This window comes from Corythoichthys intestinalis, chromosome 4 (assembly GCF_030265065.1).
Source record: "Corythoichthys intestinalis isolate RoL2023-P3 chromosome 4, ASM3026506v1, whole genome shotgun sequence".
NCBI classification, from domain to species: Eukaryota; Metazoa; Chordata; class Actinopteri; order Syngnathiformes; family Syngnathidae; genus Corythoichthys; species Corythoichthys intestinalis.
This window is the reverse complement of record NC_080398.1, coordinates 29008903-29027080: the sequence shown is the minus strand read 5'-3', so window position 1 is coordinate 29027080 and position 18178 is coordinate 29008903. Positions and strand designations below refer to the sequence as shown.

The window sequence follows — 18178 nt, the reverse complement described above, 5'->3', positions numbered from 1 at the left end:
CTTTCTGATTCTAAAATTTGATGCACTTCTGTTGATAAACGAGGGGGACTCCTACTGCCTGTTTGTTGAAGCGCGACATATTTTTTTTGTTGCTGTTCCCCTGTCATAAATAGATAGGTCGTCTACTCATCTGATTTTATGACTATATCAATATGTATTATGTAAATTCAAATGTCCCCAGCACCAAATAGATCCTTGGCTCGTTGTTCTTTGGTCTGTCACAGGGTAAATATAAAGCCAATACAGTATATAAAATAATCCACCTGCCAGGCCCTAATGTATCAAATACATCTCAATAAAAAATGACTATTGTACTACAGCTTCAACATCAAGGTCTGCCTATTTTGAAGAAGGAACAATAGCATCAAATAGATGCTGATTTGACTGGGGCATTATTATTTGATCACCAAGAAATTATTATTAAAAATTATTAAATTAAAATTAGGATTCATCCAATAATTTCATGCTGCTGTGATTTTTTTTTTCCCCAGGAAGCCAAACATAAAAAATTAAGAGGCGGAAACCCTCAGCACGATGAAAAAAGCGTTGCAAGTCAGTCGCCACCCAGTTTCCCAAAATCAACAGAGAGTGTGTCGAGTCATATGATGACCCAAGTGATGCGGTGTCAAGCGATGACGACTGAAGAGATCCTATGAGGCCTGCCAGATGCTGAATTTCTTCTGTCTGAAACATCAGATGATGATGACTTAGGAGAAATAAATGTAGCAAATTTTGATGACATGAAATCATAAACTAGTCATATATACTGTACACATTTTTAAAAGAAAAATCTAGTTACCTTCATATTTTAATAATGATTTATCTTTGTATAGAGAACACCTAATGCTACAGAAAAGAGTAAATACTTGAGTAAGGACTTGAATTTATTTATTCATCTTTGTTGCTTCGTTTGCTGTTTCTGATTGTGTATCATATTGCCTCTGCAAAGCCCTTTGAGACAACATTTTTGTGATCCAGGGCTATACAAATAAATTGAATTGAAATAAATACATATTTGCCACTGCCATTACCATTTTTCAATGCTGCGCTAGTCCGTTGCAATCCTAACTTTGTGTTGTTTACTAAATTTATGTTCTTTGATGTGTGCCATTGTGTGCTTGGTATAACTTAGCTTTCTATGTTGTGTTACAATCTGACAGCGAAAGCTGATGCTGATTCAACATAAATCTGGTATCATTTATTATTGTGGCCTATTGAATAGTGTTTCAGAATGTAATGTAATTACAATATATACCAATAGAATACATTAGACAGTCAACAAAATATGTCCATGTTGTTTACAATTTATGGTTTTATTTTTTTTAATGTAATTCATGCCCCTGTCAGTGCTTCAGCCTCAAGTTTGGCTCTCACGTCTGGGATCTCCTGACGACACAGGCATACTCTTGGAAGGGTAATTACTTGACGGTTTACAGCAACACCTGGAAAATAAAATCGTTTTGTCATTTATTTTGAAAAATCAATAACATATCATTCATTTAGCCACATTTGGGCAAGCTTTACCATATTTAGACCGGTAGGAGCTGTCCCATTACCTAATATCCAGTTTTAGCTATGTGGAGAGCATAGAAAAATATACAACCATGTAATAGCATTCTCTCAAATAAAAAAAATCACGATGCTGGACTTTGGCTTACCACTCACTCTCCCGTTCGTGAAGTGTCGACCTGTCAATTGGCGTCATGAAGACATCTGCTGTGTCAAGCAAATCGTCGTCATCTGACGACTCAGGTTCAAACATGTAGGGATTAATTGTAGTTCATCTTTCCTGGGAGCCTTTGCCATCGGTAGCGTCACGAAACAGCGATCCTGAATGGTTACCTTTGGTGGAAATATCACTGACATCGTTGTTGCTGCTATGCTAGCTGTAGATAGTCTTCTCTGTTGCGTCGGGGAATCTACGTCACACTTCCGGGCTTGCGAAGGGACCATTAACGGAGTGCAAAAAAACGCAAACTATCCTTACAATTACGTGTTTATAATGTCATGGTTGTTTTGACGAACTCGTCCAAAGTTTATATTCGTAAAATTACACCAAAATCCGGAAAGGTCTTCAGTTGCCCTTTAACCAGCTTTTGAGTGTTATTGTGACTGATTGGAACTGTACCGCATTGTTTCGCCACAAGGTGTGCTGTCGTGTATTTTATGCTCGGTGTGAAGAAGAAAAAGTTAAAAGAGGCATTAGCGGGCTGTTCTCAACTTCTCCCTCACTGCACTTTGGCTCTCATGGAGAGCACGTTTGCTCATGTGTTCGAAATAAACGATAGCCGACGTGCAAAGTAGCAAGTGAGCTGTAAAAATAGCGAGCTTAGTGGTGTGAAAAACGCGGAAGAGCTAAGTGAAGCTAACAAACAGCTAAGCGGAGCTAAGCAATGCTAAACGGAGCTAAGCGAAGCTAAAGGGCGCTCAATGAAGCTAAGCGAATGTCGTCGTGGAACAGTCCATTGTAGTGTGTGTGTGTGGGGGGGAGAGAGAATATAAACGCAGCATTCAAATGGCTTTCTTTTTTGTTTTGTTATTTGTTTGTTTGGAATGCTGACATAATTATACATGACGAATAGTTGGGGGTAGGCCTGTCGCGATAACAAATTTTAGTGTGCGATAATTTTTATTGCGATATGCGATATTATTGCACCCCCCAATTAAAAAAAATTACAATAACACTGTGAAAATACAGTATATATTAATAGATCACGAACACCCATTTAAACGCAATAAATGTTTACTCTTAAATTCAAAAATACTTTTTTAAGAAATCACAACTAAAAACAATAGACCATGCCTCTTTTAAGTAAAAGACAACAATATTAATATTGCTAAAATGTGTTTTTTAAGAAAAAAAAAAAATACAATTCCACTTAATAATTTAAGCATCTAGGCAAATGAAAACTTTTCCCCTCATAGCTTCTGCTAAGGTGTTCCATGAGGAATACAGTGGTACCGCTACATATGAAGTTAATTCGTTCCAGGAGCTTGTTTGTAAGTCGAAATGGTCGTATATCGAGCAGGATTTTCCCATAAGAATGCATTATAATTCCATTAATTCGTTCCACAGCCCAAAAACCCACACTACATCCTTAATAAGTACTGCTGTTATTATTGTAAATTGCAACTACAAAGAGCAAAACAAATAAAATATGAATAAAAATCAGAATAACACTAATATAACAATAGCAATAATAATAATAATAATACAGTACCTGTAATACGGTAATGTAACGAATCGGGTTTTAATGTGGCGGACTTTTTTCGCTGTACCTGAACGCACCGCGGGGCTAACAGGAGAGCGCTATTTTACTTTCTGTTTCGATACTGGCGTCAACAGCAGTGGACACTCGGCGAGTTGATGGAATAAATGATTAGAAACCTGACGAAGCTGGCGATTTCTTTGGCGATGTTACCACAATAAGAACTGTCACCTTAACTTATAAAGACTGGCAAATGGAGGAGGATCGCCGGCCGAAATCGGCATTCTATGGCCCTATTGTCGACCCAGTTCATGGATGCACACACCATGCTTATATTTTGCTATCATTCACATCTTCATTTCAATGGTAAGCGTCACCTTTTCTTTTTTTTCTCTCCAAACTTAAACTGCACTAAACTAAAAAAAATAGCCTAAACCATCCGGCGGGCTCTGGCACGCTGGAGATGGTCTGCAGCCAACCCGGAGCACTGACGCAGCCGGTATACGTTGAACAATAGGATATAATGGGAACAAATTGGCTCCGGCGCTATTTTTTGCCGGACCCAGAACGAAAATGCATTTTGAGTAGTTGGTAACAAGGAAGGCGAACTTTTAACAGCACGTCAGCCGCACGCGCGCACACAGGTGCACGCGAGGCGATAGATCGCAGAGGAAAAATTATCGCCTTCATTTTCATTTACCGTGCGCTAAATGGAATTATTGCATATTGCGACAGGCTTAGTTGGGGGTGCTGCTGGCTCCGGTGGCTCAAGCCCTTGCTCGTTGGGGCAAGGGCAGCTGGTTGCGGGCCCCCTACTGGTTGGGGGCCTAAGGTGATCGCCTACTTCGCCTGAATAGTAAATCCGCCTATGCCTCCATGCCACGCCGCATTGAAGCAGTCATTTCTGCAAAAGGATTCCCGTCCAAGTATTTAGGTATAGGCATAGGTGATATAATTAATTGAAGGTGACTTTTTTGTATTTGTATTAAAAAAAAAACAACAACACTTTTTTTGTATTGGTCGGATGAAATATGCAATTTTTTTTAGATGGGGATTTTTGGGTTTTCTTGACTTTTTTGCCAAAATCATCAATATTAAAGGGTATGACAACACCTGGGGAAATGCTAATATTCCATCATTTATCCATCAACGCATGCCTTTTGAATTCATATCATGCCACTTCGTGTAATTACACACATCGCAACACCAAGAAAATGATAGAAATTAGGTCGATTGTCAAGCTAAAAGGACCCGCCCCCGAGATGCCGGAAATCTAGCATTTTGTGTGTGTGACGTCACTATAGGGAAACAACCGGCTCAGTGCTTAGTACTGAATGGCGGCGATGATGGCGGACAATTTTGTTTCTATTTGCAGCGACGAATCCGACGTAACGAACATTCTTCTAATGGTGACGAGGAGAGTTATGAACCTTTCTTTGGTGTTTTGGGTTATCAATTTGAGCCCAAACGAAAGCCAATGCAGCCTAATGAAAGGATCATTGAGGGGAGCAATCACACTGATGAAACAACGGCGGCAACAGAATCGCCGAATGGTTTGTTTTGCATTTCTTTTTGTGAAGCTGATACACCGTGACCGCAAAATAAAGTAATGTATAGAATAATTATCATTTAATATGCTATCATCGGTTTCGCTCTGCCAACCGACACAAATATGAATGGGATTAGAGGATTTGTTCTATATATTTTACGAGCGATAATTTATACATGTGTCCAGTCCTATATCCAATGCGTGATATGTTTTTTATTATAAAAGAGTACTCACTCTGGCCATTTCCCTCCTTTGCTTTGCCTGGGGTGGTGAGGTGGTCTCATCAGAGCCAGTCCTCGTCCTCTTTCACCGGGCACCGCATCTGCTTTCAGCAGCAATTTCTGAGCAAAACCTGATTTCATTTGCCCATAGTTCGTATAGCTTTCAGGTGTAAAATGCACACCACATAAAACCGTGCCGGAGGCTGGGTCTGCAAAATTAGCCCTCTAAGCACTGACGAACTTTACTCATTGTCTGCGTAGTCCAGCTCTTTTTCTCGCGTTCGGGAACTCATGGGACTACATTGCGACAAATGGCTATTGTAAACCACATAGCATGACAGGTTTGAACCATTTTAGCGATTTTTTGATAAAACACGAACGCAACTCTCTCGTCGATAAACAACGATGGAACCTGCCTCGACCTTTTGTTTCCTTGTTATGACGTCTCCGGCCCATTCGGCTGTTTCCGGAACACTTTCGGAAATGTTTGTCATTTTCGATCTATTTTCGATAATTGCTCATTAATGTGATTGATTTTTTTGTTAACTTTATCAATATTTGTTATCTTGGCACATAACGGTTCTATTGATGTCTCACACCCCCTTTGCGTTTTCATACCCTTTAAAACAATAAATGGCTTGAACTACTTCAGTTGTGTGTAATGAATCTAAAATATATGAAAGTCTAATGTTTATCCGTACATTACAGAAAATAATGAACTTTATCACAATATGCTAATTTTTTTGAGAAGGACTAGTATTTATTTGATTTACTGAAGTGAAGAAGTGATGTGTGACCAAATGAGGGATTAGTCAAAAGTGAAAAAAGCAGTGCGTCCTGAGTAAATCAGCAGCCCAGAGTCGACCGATTTGCCTCGCTGCTGCCGCTACCCGGAAACATTAGGAGGGCCGGAAAGGACCGATGTTTGGGGAGCACACGTCACTCACTTTTTTTAACCCCAAAATAATTAGCGCCCACCACCATTCCAACATTTTCCTCCGGCTAGGGTTGCAAACTCCTTCCTCGTTCCCCGTTGAAGCTCGAGTGTCTTGCGGAAGGACGACGGCGTTATCCGTCGGTGATTGTTTTCCGCGCGGAGGGAGACAGACGGGAGGGTGGCCGGACCCGCTTTAGCCTTTTGGCTCGGCGTTAGTGAAAATGGCTCCGTCTAAACACTGGAAAATAACACGCACTAACGGAAGTCAGCGCTAGCTGCTAGCTTCGAGCTAATAGCTAGCTCGGCTCGGAGAAGGCGTGACAGGCCGCATCCATCTTTTACGCTCTGAATGGCCAGGTAAGCACATTTTTATGTGGAAATTCTCCACTCCAAATGTTCCAAAGCTGCGGTTGACGTGCAAAAGTGCAGCCCGCTGTTGCTTTATGTCGACGTATAGACGATGGCTAACGTTGGCTTGGGGCAGTTTCTCCTCTCCAACACAACGGGCTAGTTGAAATTAGAATGCCGGGGTGAATTATGCACTTTAGAAATGTTGGCTGTTTCCTCCTACTTTTCTCTGTTGCCAATTGCAGGCGCCTTCCCCAAGTTCCTCTGTTGTTTGGCGTGTTTTAACACGCCTCCAATGTTTACACTGTGCAGCGAGGGTGATACTAATTCTCGTCGCTTTTTGTTGTTGCAGGATTTATGCTTTTCACGAAAATGAGAATCGGCCCTGGATGCGATAAAATAACTCCCTCGTTCATCAATCGGGGGATCGTGTTCTGCAAAAGCTCATCAAGATCGACTGGAGGAAATGGTAAGAACTGAAGAGGTGAGCAAAAAACAACAAAAAAATTAAAAATAAAATCGACCTACTAAGTGAGCAATTAAAGTGCAGGCAGCCCCCCCAAATGCACAGAAAAACACATTGGAGAAAAAAAATTGACTTGATTGGGTCATGTTATTGCCCGATCATACAACTAGTACAGTTACAATTATATGTATTTTGTGTGTGTAAGTTATTCCTGATAAATGCCTAATAACAACTTTTGTTTACTACTGTCATCAGTAAAGAATTGCTTCTTAAGTAAAAGGTAAACCTGGAGTGAAAAAATGGTGTTTGCATTAGATTTTTGTAATGGCATAATTCATCTTTATGATTTGATGTTTTGGGAACACAATCTCTGTGCAGCAATAAAACTATAAAAGCGGGGAAAAGTTGGTACTAAGGTAAACGCAACTAATTTGCTGTTTCCACTCTGGCAAATCTGTGTGCAGTCTGAGATAGGCCCCATTTGACATTTAGAGAATAGGTGAAAAAATAGAATTTTATGTTTTATTGAACATTGGATATGAAAAGTCTACATACCTTAGTTTAAAAATAATTTTTACAAAAAAAAAAACTGCAACCACTGTTTGTAGAGGCATTCGAAATTTCCAATTCTTAGATTATTCGCGACTCGGCCGTGGAAAATTCGAGAACGATTCACAAACATCTAAATTCCAATTATTTAATAATACCAGGCGGAACTAAAATGCATTCAGGGCGGTCTTCGGGACGCAATGAGGAACGGACCGAGAGTAAATACGTTCAACTCATGGTACAGACCACGGCGGCTTTGGAACATGTATAGAGAACTAGATGCGAAATGAGACTTGCCAGCATTAATAAACAGCCGCCATCTTAAAGCAGCAGACTTCTCTGGAAGGCTTCGTTTTAGCGAACCTAATTAACTTTTTATCTAAAATACTCCTAAATTGGCAAAATCTTGACTTGAATCCATCTTTAAATGATGAAACATTTTTAAAACTTTCACATGTCGAAAGTAGACAGAAGGAAAATTATGGAAGAACGGGAGCAATTTAAAAAATTTAACGGTTGATTCACAACATTAAATTAATTGACTGTAGTTTAAAGCTGCTGATACAGGATGGGGACTTGAGTATTTTATTTACTGTTTTGAACTGTTAACTTGGTACTGAAATAGTAGTTTGGTTTAGCCTGAGAAGATTTTGGAACTAATGTACGAAACATTAAAAGCAGGGGGGCGGCATCAATAATCGATTTATAATCGAATCGTAGCCTCTGACTCGTAATCGAATCGTTAGGTGCCCAAAGATTCCCACCTCAAAATGTGATTGTACAAGTGTGCACACTTTAAAAACAGGATGTAGCTATGTTCACAAACAACCAATCACAATGAAGCTCATGTAATATGACTCAGCTCGGTACTTCCACTATTTAAATTGCATCTGATTAACAGCACATAATGTTAAAGCTAATGTTCACTGGCTTTATTATAACTCACTATATATTTAAAAATATTTTGCTTTCTAAAAAAGACCTGGTGCCAACTGACTGGTATTTTTGGCAATAAAATTCTCACCCGATTGGGAGATTTTTGTTGTGATCGAATGAAACCAAAGAAAAACGACAGTAACCAAGAATAAATTGAAACTCCGGAAAAGATGAAACTTCATATTTGAGTTAGTTGCACAGGTTACAATTTATGGTGATGGTGAAAATAATTGTGAAATGTTTACTCTTGATCTCATTAATTATATGACAGAAATCTGACATTTCTAATCTTGCAGCATTGTAGTGTGCCATGGTATCTTGGTTGCTAATCCCTTAAATCAGTGTAAATAATTGTGCCTTTACAATGAAGATCAGTTTTCATGTTGACCGACACAATCAGACAGGAATGAAGTTAATATCATGCTTTGACTAATGTTGTTGTAGAATACATTTTTCTGAAGCTGTCAATCAAAATGAAGTATGATTATCCTTGTCAAGGCCTAAACCATTATGAATCGCTTTTATTTGAACTCATTAGATTGTAGAGTCATCATATTGAAATTGTATGTCACTGGTATTTTTTTTTAATAATCTTTCACTAATTAAAGTAAGACAGTTCATTCATTCATCATCAGTGAGCCTCAATCCAGCAGAACCACCTCAGGGTAAGTTGTAAAATCTCAAATTTTTAGTATGATTACTAATCTGATGAGGTGGTTAAAGAAGTAAAAAACTTAAATATGTGCCTCATATGTTTTTTAATTAAACCTTTTCTAAGTTGTGGGTTAATTTGCAATGTTGATACCTGATCAACATATATCTATTGTACTTCCTCAGATAGTTGCATCTAGTCCCGTAGATAAAAGGTGCTTACTGATTGCAGACCTGTTTGAATGCAAGTTGCACCCCACATAGCTAGTAAACATTTCCACATTGACCCCGCCCCATCCCGTCCCCAAAAGTTTGAATTGGAAAAACAAAAGTTCAATCTGTTTTACATATTTTAATCTGTGATTGAGCAAATAAACACGCCTGGCTACTATGAGGAACTGCAGAAATCCGTTATCTACTCATCTTAGTACTTAGTACCTCAACATGCAAACCATAAGGGGATAAACAGCTTTCTCAAATTGATATAATTAATGTCAATCACTGAGGAAGAAATGACTTCTTTCTATGACATGTATTTTTCTTTAACTTTGTGTTTTTTTCAGTGTCAGGGTCTTCTTGGCTGAGCACAGATGAGGAATCTGTAACTCTCAAAGGAAACAAGAAGAAGCCTTTTGAACTGCTTTGCTATAAGTTATTATAAGCATTTTTCAAATTAAACGGGAAGACTTTTTTTTTTTTTTTTAATGCTATTGAGCTTTCCGGCTCCCCCACTGCTTTTGGAAGTAAATTGTTAGCAGTGTACAATCGAGAGTACCAACATCTGATTTTGTACAGTCCAGATAAGAACCTTTGAAGTGACATTCAAGCGTTTTTGGACAACAAATTTTCACAGAAGCCTAAAGACGGGCTTTTTTTTTGGTAGTACACACTCCTGTCTCGGGACTCCCGTTGCTGTTCCCAGCACTGGAGGTTCGGCCGTGCACCCCCATGTGCATGTGAGTGGGAAATGTTCCAGTTTGGAAAATACAATTTGGACATTATAGAAATGTTAAGTGGGCACCAGGCCCACCAATTTAAAGGGCTTGGTTTAGACCGGCAACTGCAGCATCAGCAGCAAGTGCAACTCCACCAGCACCAACTACAGCAGCAGCAGCAGCAGCAGCAAGCTGAATCGTCTGGAGCTCTTCTGTCTGGACTTGGCTTGGGCCCCCTGCAGGGGTCAAGAGGTAACGCCTTTTCTGATTCTGCCTCCATTTTTGCCAAGATGAGTGCCCCTCCTCCCCCACCTTTACAACAGCAGCCTTCCTCATCTCAGAACTCTCGTTCAAAGTCAAGCAAGATGAGCAGCAGCAGCTCAAGCCATTCTTCAGGCTATCCACAGTTCCTGCGCTCTTTCCACCCGTCTGAGGCAGCACTAGCGCAGGAGCAGTTACACCCAGGTGTAGGCCGCTTTGAGCACTTTGCCGGAGGAAGTAGCAGTAGTGTGAGTGCTGGGGGATTAGGAGGATTAGTACCATCCGCACCTCCACCCCCACCTCCTCTGCATCCCGGCCTCTCTGTCCCCCAAGCATCATCTGGCCCCTCCTCGTCCTCCCCTTCCCCTTCAACCTCTGTGGCCACCTCTAACAACCCTTCTAGTAGCAGTGCAGTCAGCTCATTGGGACACCAGTTGGTTGGGGCCCAGTCTGATGCACGGAGCCTTCACCAACAGTTTAGTTGCATGCTAGCTGCTAATCAATATTTCCTTTCCGGTGTGCCTGCTAATGCTAGTTTAGAGCAGTTTCTCGTTCAACAGGGTAGCCATAACCACTTAGGGATTGGTTTAAGTCAGTCAGCCGGGGAGCCTAGTACTAGCCTCGCTCCGCCTCCCGCACTGCATTCTTCTCACTCGCATAGCCACTCCGCTTCTCAGTCACAGCAGGCTCCGCAGCAGCCTCCCCAGCAGCAACAGCTTCCGCCTCACACCCTGTCTCATCCTCACTCTCATACTCATCCTCACCACCCGCTCCACTCTGGGTCGCAGCCCTCGTCGCTGGGCGGCTTTGACTTTCAAGGCATTCCTGTCCTCTCGTCGAATCAAATAGCTTCGCTTATGCAGCAGGAAACGGGTTTGCCGCTTCCATTGCCACTTCACTTATCTTTGTCTAAAGATGAGGGTAAAGCGGAAAGCACAGGTGGTGGAACTGGTGGTGGTGGTGGTAGTAGTGGCGGTGGTAGTAGTAGTAATAGCAGTAGCAGCAGCAGTAGTAGTAGGAGGAAGAAAGCGATGGCTGGTTACTTGCCCCAGAGAAAATCTGAAAGCACTAATAATGGCCACAGCAGCCACAGTAATCCTAGCACTAGTAGCAACAATGAAGCACTTAATCATAATCAGGCCCCATCTTTAATTGGAAGTGGGGTTGGCTTATCAAATATTGGTGGGGAACCTTCATCCTTGCTTGCTTCTTCATCTTCATCCTCATCAGTAGTTTCTTCTTCCTCCTCCTCTGCTCCCTCTTCTTCTGCTGCCTCAGTACTGGTTACTAACGAGTCTCACATTTCTAAATCTGATAACCTTAACTCAATACAACCTAACACCACAGAGTCTGAAACAGAGTCAATATATAGCTGTGGAGAGTGTGGTAAAAGCTTCCCTCACCTTTCAAGCCTTCGCAGGCATATGCGTATGCATGAGCCAACTGCAGCTGGCACTAGCAAATCTACCACTACTGGTCCAAATCCTGTTCACATTAAAAGTCAGTCAGACCCGACCATCCCCCATTCGACCCAAGAAACTCCCCAACCTTTGTCCAATTGTTGCCCTAGTCCAGACAAAATATTTCATTGCCCTGATTGTGGTAAAGGCTTTAAGAAAAAAGGACACCTCCTGCAACACGGTGTCCTACACTCTTCAGCCCGCCCATATGGCTGCTCCACCTGCTCTCGGGCTTTTAATCGTAGAGAGTCACTGACACGGCATGAGAAGATACATGAGGAAAAGCCATTCCGATGTCCTGCCTGTGGTCGTGCCTTCCGTGAGAGCACCTCTCTACTCAACCATGCTGCCTCAGGCACCTGCGGCAAGCCAGGTAGGGGACCCAAACAACGAGGCAGCAAGTCAGGAAGTGATGGTGAGGACAGAATAGGGGGAGGGAGCGGAGGAGGTAATGGAGGAGGGGGAACTTATCCGAGCAATAGGGGGGTAATTTATGGGAAAACTGAGGAAAAGGATGGTATAATTATTGTTGGGGAAGGAGAGCAAAAATCAGGTTTAGGATGTGATCTGTTTCAGTCTGCAAGGGGAGGGAATTCAAATGACAGGGACAGAACAGATTCTAAATACCCCACTGACTACTCTCGGAATCGTTACACAGGCTACCATGAAGACCACCGATCTCAAGGTAATCCATCTCCATGCTACTCTGGAGCCTCCCCCTGTGGAAGTGGGATGGCCGGCCCAGCTCTGAGAAAGGCGCCCCTGGCCCCAACACTGCATCCGCACTCTCAGAGCCTCAACCAGCACCATCATCCGCAGCAACAGCCCCACCTGCCCCTATCCTCTCTACTGGATGACTCAGAGGATGATGTCACTAGCTCTGTCAACAATGCGATCTCTGCTATCACTGCAGCAACTGGAAATAGAGATGACAGGGGAGACATCATAGGAGGTCTACTTGGTGGTCTTGGTCTAGGCCCCCTGGGTTCACCGTCAACATCTGGCATGGACAAGAACTTCCGAGTTGGTGGGAACCAGGAGGCAGTGGGCAACAATCCACCGAACCCCGCTGCTAAGCCCAAACGTCCCCGCAAACCCAGAGCCAAGAAAGATCCAGCAGCTGATGGGCAGCCCCCTAAACGTAGACAGTACACTCCGAGAATGGGAACCAGTGGGCTCCCACGCACTCACCTCTGCAGTGTCTGCGGTAAGGGTTTTGCACGTCGTGAAACTCTACGCAGGCACGACCGCATACATACCGGAGAAAAGCCTCATCACTGCACTGTTTGTGGAAAGTACTTTAGGGAGGCATTCCACCTTAGCAAGCATCAAACAGTTCATTCTGGGGCAAAGAATTACAAATGCAGCATCTGTGGGAAAGAGTTTGGGTACTCCCAGAGTCTCAGGAGACACAGCAAGCTCCACCAGAAAGGGGAGATGGAAGAGGTGCCCACAACACCAGCTCCAGAGAATATAAACAGCTTTAATCCAAACCCTCAATGCAGTGTGACCCAAGACGGGAGCCAGAACCAAGTACCAAGCACCTCCTCCTATTACTCCTACCCTCAAGATGTCAAACCTCAAGACACCCAGCCACATTCACAGCCCCCGCCTCGTCTTTACACCTGTGCTATATGCTGGAAGTCGTTTCGCCACCACTTCCATCTGACTGCTCATCACCAGACAGTTCACGAAGGTGGCGGCGAAAAGCATTTCTGCTGTGAGGTATGCGGCAAAGCATTTGCTTACTCAAATAGCCTTACCCGACACAGGCAGTCCCAGCACGGAATCACCCGCAGTGAAACGTCAAACCCTCAAGAAGGCAGTAGTGGGTCTGGAGACAACAGGGGAGGCAACGATGTGAACCAGTCAACATCAGAGAGCGAGGCTGCCACCAATGCTCTTCTCCAGATGGCCCCATCTACAGACAGCCACGGGGTCCCTAGTCTTAACGTTGTCACTCATGGCCATCAGCAGGCACAACCGCAACCCCCAGCTGGTTACTCTCCCCTCTTTTATGATGCTACAGCAGCCCAGTCTTCAGCCTCCAGTGCCCTATCTTACTCGCAGCCTCTGCCGCCCAATTCAACAATCATGCCTCCCCACCACCCGCACTCCCCGGCCGGTGTTAAAGGAGAGCACATATATCCAGCCGGATCCCGCAGCCGTACGCTACACACCACAGCTCCGTTCCAGCCTCTTACTGAACTGCCCTCCACCGAACATCACCATCTACATCATCATCATCATCACCCCCACCATCATCCTCATCATCAGTCAGGTGCCCAGCTCCAACAACACCTCGACTGCAGCAACCAGTTGCCGCACGATGAAATCAGACGACACAAGAAGAAAAAAAAAAAGTCCGATAGGAGAGATTGGCAGGAAAATAAATATGAATCCCAAGACTTAGTCAGATTTGAAGGGAGACACAAGAAGAAAAAGATAAGTTGTTCAGTAAGAGGGCAGTTGAACAGAAAACAAGGCTCTCTTCGCTTGACAATTAGGCGGGGAGAAGGATCTGGTGGCGGTGGGTATAAACTTGTCAACACTGGGGGAGTGAAAGTTCAGATCCTGTCGTCCTTAAAAGTTCCTGTGAAGCGTTTCGGCTGTCCTATATGCCCCAATTCAGTGTTTTCCCGCAAAGCAGGACTGCTAGTCCACATGGCAATTAGACACCCACAAAGAGCCACAACCACTCGGGAGCGACTTCAGTGCTGCGTATGTGGGAAGCAGTCTCAGAGTTCCATGGCAGCTTTTGTCCATCGGGCTTCTCATCGTGCCAGAGGGACTTTCTCCTGCCAGTGCTGCTCCGCTCGCTTCTGGAATAGCACACTTCTCCAAAGGCACAAGGGTTCCTGCCGCCGCGTGGCAACAGGAGCTCAGCAAGAGGACATCAAGAAGCCTGTTCCATTACCGTTAAAGAGACCAGGAGAAAGACAGATCCGAGATGGTCAGGGTGACTTGCCGTACCATCTATTGGGATCATATAGATACTGAGCATCATGTTTCCTGATGTGACAACTACAATAAAAGGACATGGAAAAAGGAATAGTTGATTTTAGACTGCTGACTTTAGGATTGAGTGTGTTAACAACTACTGTAAAGCATCTTATTAAATGCTTCCAGATTCTTTTGGAATGTTTTTCAAAAATATGTGACTGTTTTCATAGGAATCACTAACCCCTTAAGTGCATTGACACTATGCTTGGCAGACACTGTGCAGTCACTAGGCAAGTTTAGATTATGTTACCTGCACATGTTTCTATCTTCCCCATATTCTAACTAGCATCTGCGCTACACACCTTTTGCTGTATGATAAACTGTTTCTCTGCTGTGTACTTTGTCTGGTTAATGTAGCAGCTCCGAGGATTTTTTTTCTAAATATGTAAAGTGCTTATATTAGGACTAGGGACTTTGGGGGATGAAGAAATTTGTTGATACTATGTCAGTGCATGTTTGTTCTCTGGTCAAGTTTTTTGCTGAGGTGATATGTGATGGCTTTTTCAAGTATATCCCAGAAGTTTTAGTGTAAATTTGATTTCAGGGTTCCTCCTATACGCCCAAGTGATTATAATCACATATAGATAAAATGTTGATGGTAATTAGTATACCGTAAAGGGTCTGCCAAAATGAAGAAACGTACAAAAAGCCTTGCTTTTCATGTTCCCTTCTTTTATTTGGAATTTTTTTTAGCTTTTATACTAAGAGATAGAACACAAGTTATTCCAGTATACTACGTTTGTCCCATGTTATTTGTATGCTCTTTCTAGCAGTGCTTATTTTTACAGTGCTTCACTTTGTGTTAAGGACCTATTCTCCAAGCAAATGAACTATTCCATGTATTTATGTACGTAACTGTCTTCATACCAATCTTAGACTGAACCTCAACCTTTTAGTGTGTGCCGAGTTGCAATCATAATCGTACTGTCTCGCAATTTTTGTTTTCTTCTAAAGAAATGTTAATTTCCTCACGTATGACATGTCCATGCCTGTTTCACATCTTGTTTTTTCTTCTAAAGAAAAAAAGTATAGTTTTAGTAGATTTCTATCACTTTATTTACTGAAAAGCCAGTAGTTGATTATATTTGAAATGAATAAACCTTGAGTGTAATAACCGGTTTTCCTTTGTTATTTAAAGACACGCAGAACATGATAGAGGAATTTAAAGACATTTCCTGATACCAGGTATTATAAATAAACTTTACCTGTTTTAATATTTGTGGTTTTGTTATGTAACAAATGGCACTATTCTGTGGTTTAACGTCAGGTTTTGCCAGTAAATAGTCAACGGAATACAGGATGCAGATAAAACTCTTTCGAATACATTTGGACTCAATCCACTCACCGCTATTGTACCTCCACTAGGTGTCAGTAAACGACGCAGGACTACTATTCCCATGTTCCAGCAAGGCTTTGCCATCCAAGGGAAGTCACATGGATTTACACTGTGACAGGGAGGATAATGCTTTATGGTTGTGAGTTTTGCCTGCTGTTTTCCACTTAAAATGGACCACAGGGAAAACGTGAAAAATATGCTTCAGCATCTCAGGAAGTGTAACCAGCTGACCTATATCTAAACAACAGGGATGATAGTCCTTGTGGATTACACCAGTATGTACAGTTCTCTAAATGTACTCTTATGTTGCTCTAATCTTGATCCAAAGTGGTAGTCGCTAGTCACCAGTGACTACAAACCACTGTGCTTCGCCATGTAGCTACACCATGAGAGCATCAGGTTTTGTAAAATTATCTGATTTCTTCCAATTGTTCTGAAGATTACATCACAAATAGTTAAGTGATACAATAATCAAATATTCCAACAGTTGGATAGTTACATAACCTGTGTATCAACCTTTATATATATATATATATATATACAAAACTTGTTCAGTAGTATGCGGTAGAATTTTTATGTAAAATATCACTTGGTCTAATAATAGAGGTTGGCAAACTGGTTAAAGACTTGGTTACATTGGAAGATGTTGAAATTGATTCGCTAAATCTTGATTTCACATGATTTAACGAAAAAGCATTTTGATTTTTTTCAAATAAAAGCCATTGCACAAATATCCTACTCATCCAACTTGTGGTTGCTCTGTACGTAGCGGAGAATTGAGCAAAAATGGTCTCCAAATTCTGCATGAGGCCTGAGGTCATGGGTACTAATTACATCAAGCCTAGACATTTTGACTTCAGGTCATGTAAGTGTTTGAAATTGTATTTTTACATAAAACCTTAAGCTGTGTCTAATGGAGCTCTTCCTCGATTAGTTCACATTATTATAAATAAATCCCCATATCTATTGCAAGTGAAAGGGGGATCCCTCCAGCTCTGATCCCTTTTCAAGGTTTCTATGGGGTTTATATCAGGGAATGTTATGATAAATGTGGGCCTGGGAAGCCTGTTAAAATTGAGATTGCAATGGCAGGACTGACCTCTTAGAGAAAATGTCAAATTGGGCCTCTACTGTAACAGTTCAAATGAACTCTTTCAGTGCCACTGACGATTATAGACGTCCAATTGTGAAAATTGTCATCCTGCTGCTGTGAATTTATTGTGTTACTAGTGGATGTCCAATCCATTTAAACTGGACAGGCTTCAGTCGCTGCTGCTAGACTTGCCAGTACAAATGGATTGGATGTCTTGTCACCAATGGCAGCCAATTAGTTAAAACCTACTAGTGTACAAGTTTAACTACCACTTGTGATACTACTAGTGAAGCAAAGACGACGCTGTATGGTTAGAGCCCCCCAAATCAAATTCTCCTTGAGACCAGATAAGACAAAGGGTTTCAGTGATAAAGTCTAGACTTAAGGTCATGTTGAAAGAGATTGAAATTGATATGACATGAACGACAAACAAATCACGCCTAAACATTCTAATGGAGCCTCTGCTCTTCACATCATGGTTAAATTTAATAAGTCACGTGTGTGCTCACGCTTGCAAATGATTCACCCGCCAACGGTGTCTCAGCCCTGTCAACTGTTTACTTGTCAAGTCGAGCACATCCGTCTGTGGGCCGTGCAGAGTCGGATTCCTGTGGCGCGCTGTTTTGCATGTGCTCGGGTACAGTGGAGCGAGCTGGGCCGCCCTCGTGCCTTTTTTCCTCCTTCCAACTCGCTCTCACGCGGCTCTAGCATGCACGGAGGGAATCCGAGTGGGCGGGACCGGCCGACCTACTTCTGGCCAATCGCGGTGCTCGAAGACGACGAGCTCCCAGCCAATCAGAGCGAGAGCCGCCAGCGGACAGACTTGTCTCCGCGTGCCCGGTACACGTGAGCCGTGGCGCTTTTGTACAGTGTATCGGGAGGCAACGTGGGAAAAAAAATCTGCACACTCACGTTTTCTTTGGATTACTAATGTTGATAGAACTTGAAAAGACACGTTATAACATTACCAATCACACAAAATAAGAAAGGTTAGTGAATAGACATCAGTTGTATATTGGACTTCCCGTAAGCAAGGTTGTTTTAATACGCTAGCTTGTATGTTAGCCCTGAAGATAACGACCCCAGTGTTACAGCCGCGAAGTAAACAAACAAGAACAAGTGACAGCAGCCGTCTCCTCGAGGTGCGGCACGAGAGTGGGCGTTGCTCATAAATAATAGCACAAGCTCGGGGGGATCAGTCAAGAGTTTTGGCCAACCCACTCC

At 42.5% G+C, this 18178-nt stretch overlaps 1 protein-coding gene and 1 long non-coding RNA gene across 4 annotated transcripts; one reads left to right on the top strand and one right to left on the bottom strand.

Moving 5' to 3' along the window:
- Positions 1-1319: 1319 nt before the first annotated feature.
- LOC130915162 (uncharacterized) lies at positions 1320-7168 on the bottom strand. Its single transcript, XR_009063057.1, has 4 exons — positions 4993-7168; positions 1659-1842; positions 1525-1573; positions 1320-1442 (listed from the first exon to the last, which is right to left on the bottom strand). It is a non-coding gene; the product is annotated as an uncharacterized LOC130915162 (long non-coding RNA).
- On the top strand, positions 5852-15739 carry si:dkeyp-69b9.6 (zinc finger protein 628). Of its 3 annotated transcripts, none has more exons than XM_057834970.1 (4): positions 5852-6273; positions 6617-6733; positions 9430-10053; positions 12181-15739. In XM_057834970.1, exons 3-4 carry the CDS (start codon positions 9834-9836, stop codon positions 14520-14522), a joined length of 2562 nt encoding a protein of 853 aa, XP_057690953.1. In that variant the 5' UTR covers positions 5852-6273; positions 6617-6733; positions 9430-9833; the 3' UTR covers positions 14523-15739. The 3 variants fall into 3 exon arrangements, with proteins under 3 accessions (XP_057690953.1, XP_057690955.1, XP_057690956.1); XM_057834972.1 differs by having other exon boundaries at positions 6617-6748; XM_057834973.1 differs by lacking the exons at positions 5852-6273; positions 6617-6733 and having other exon boundaries at positions 6755-11538; positions 11638-15739.
- The last annotated feature ends 2439 nt before the right edge of the window (positions 15740-18178 follow it).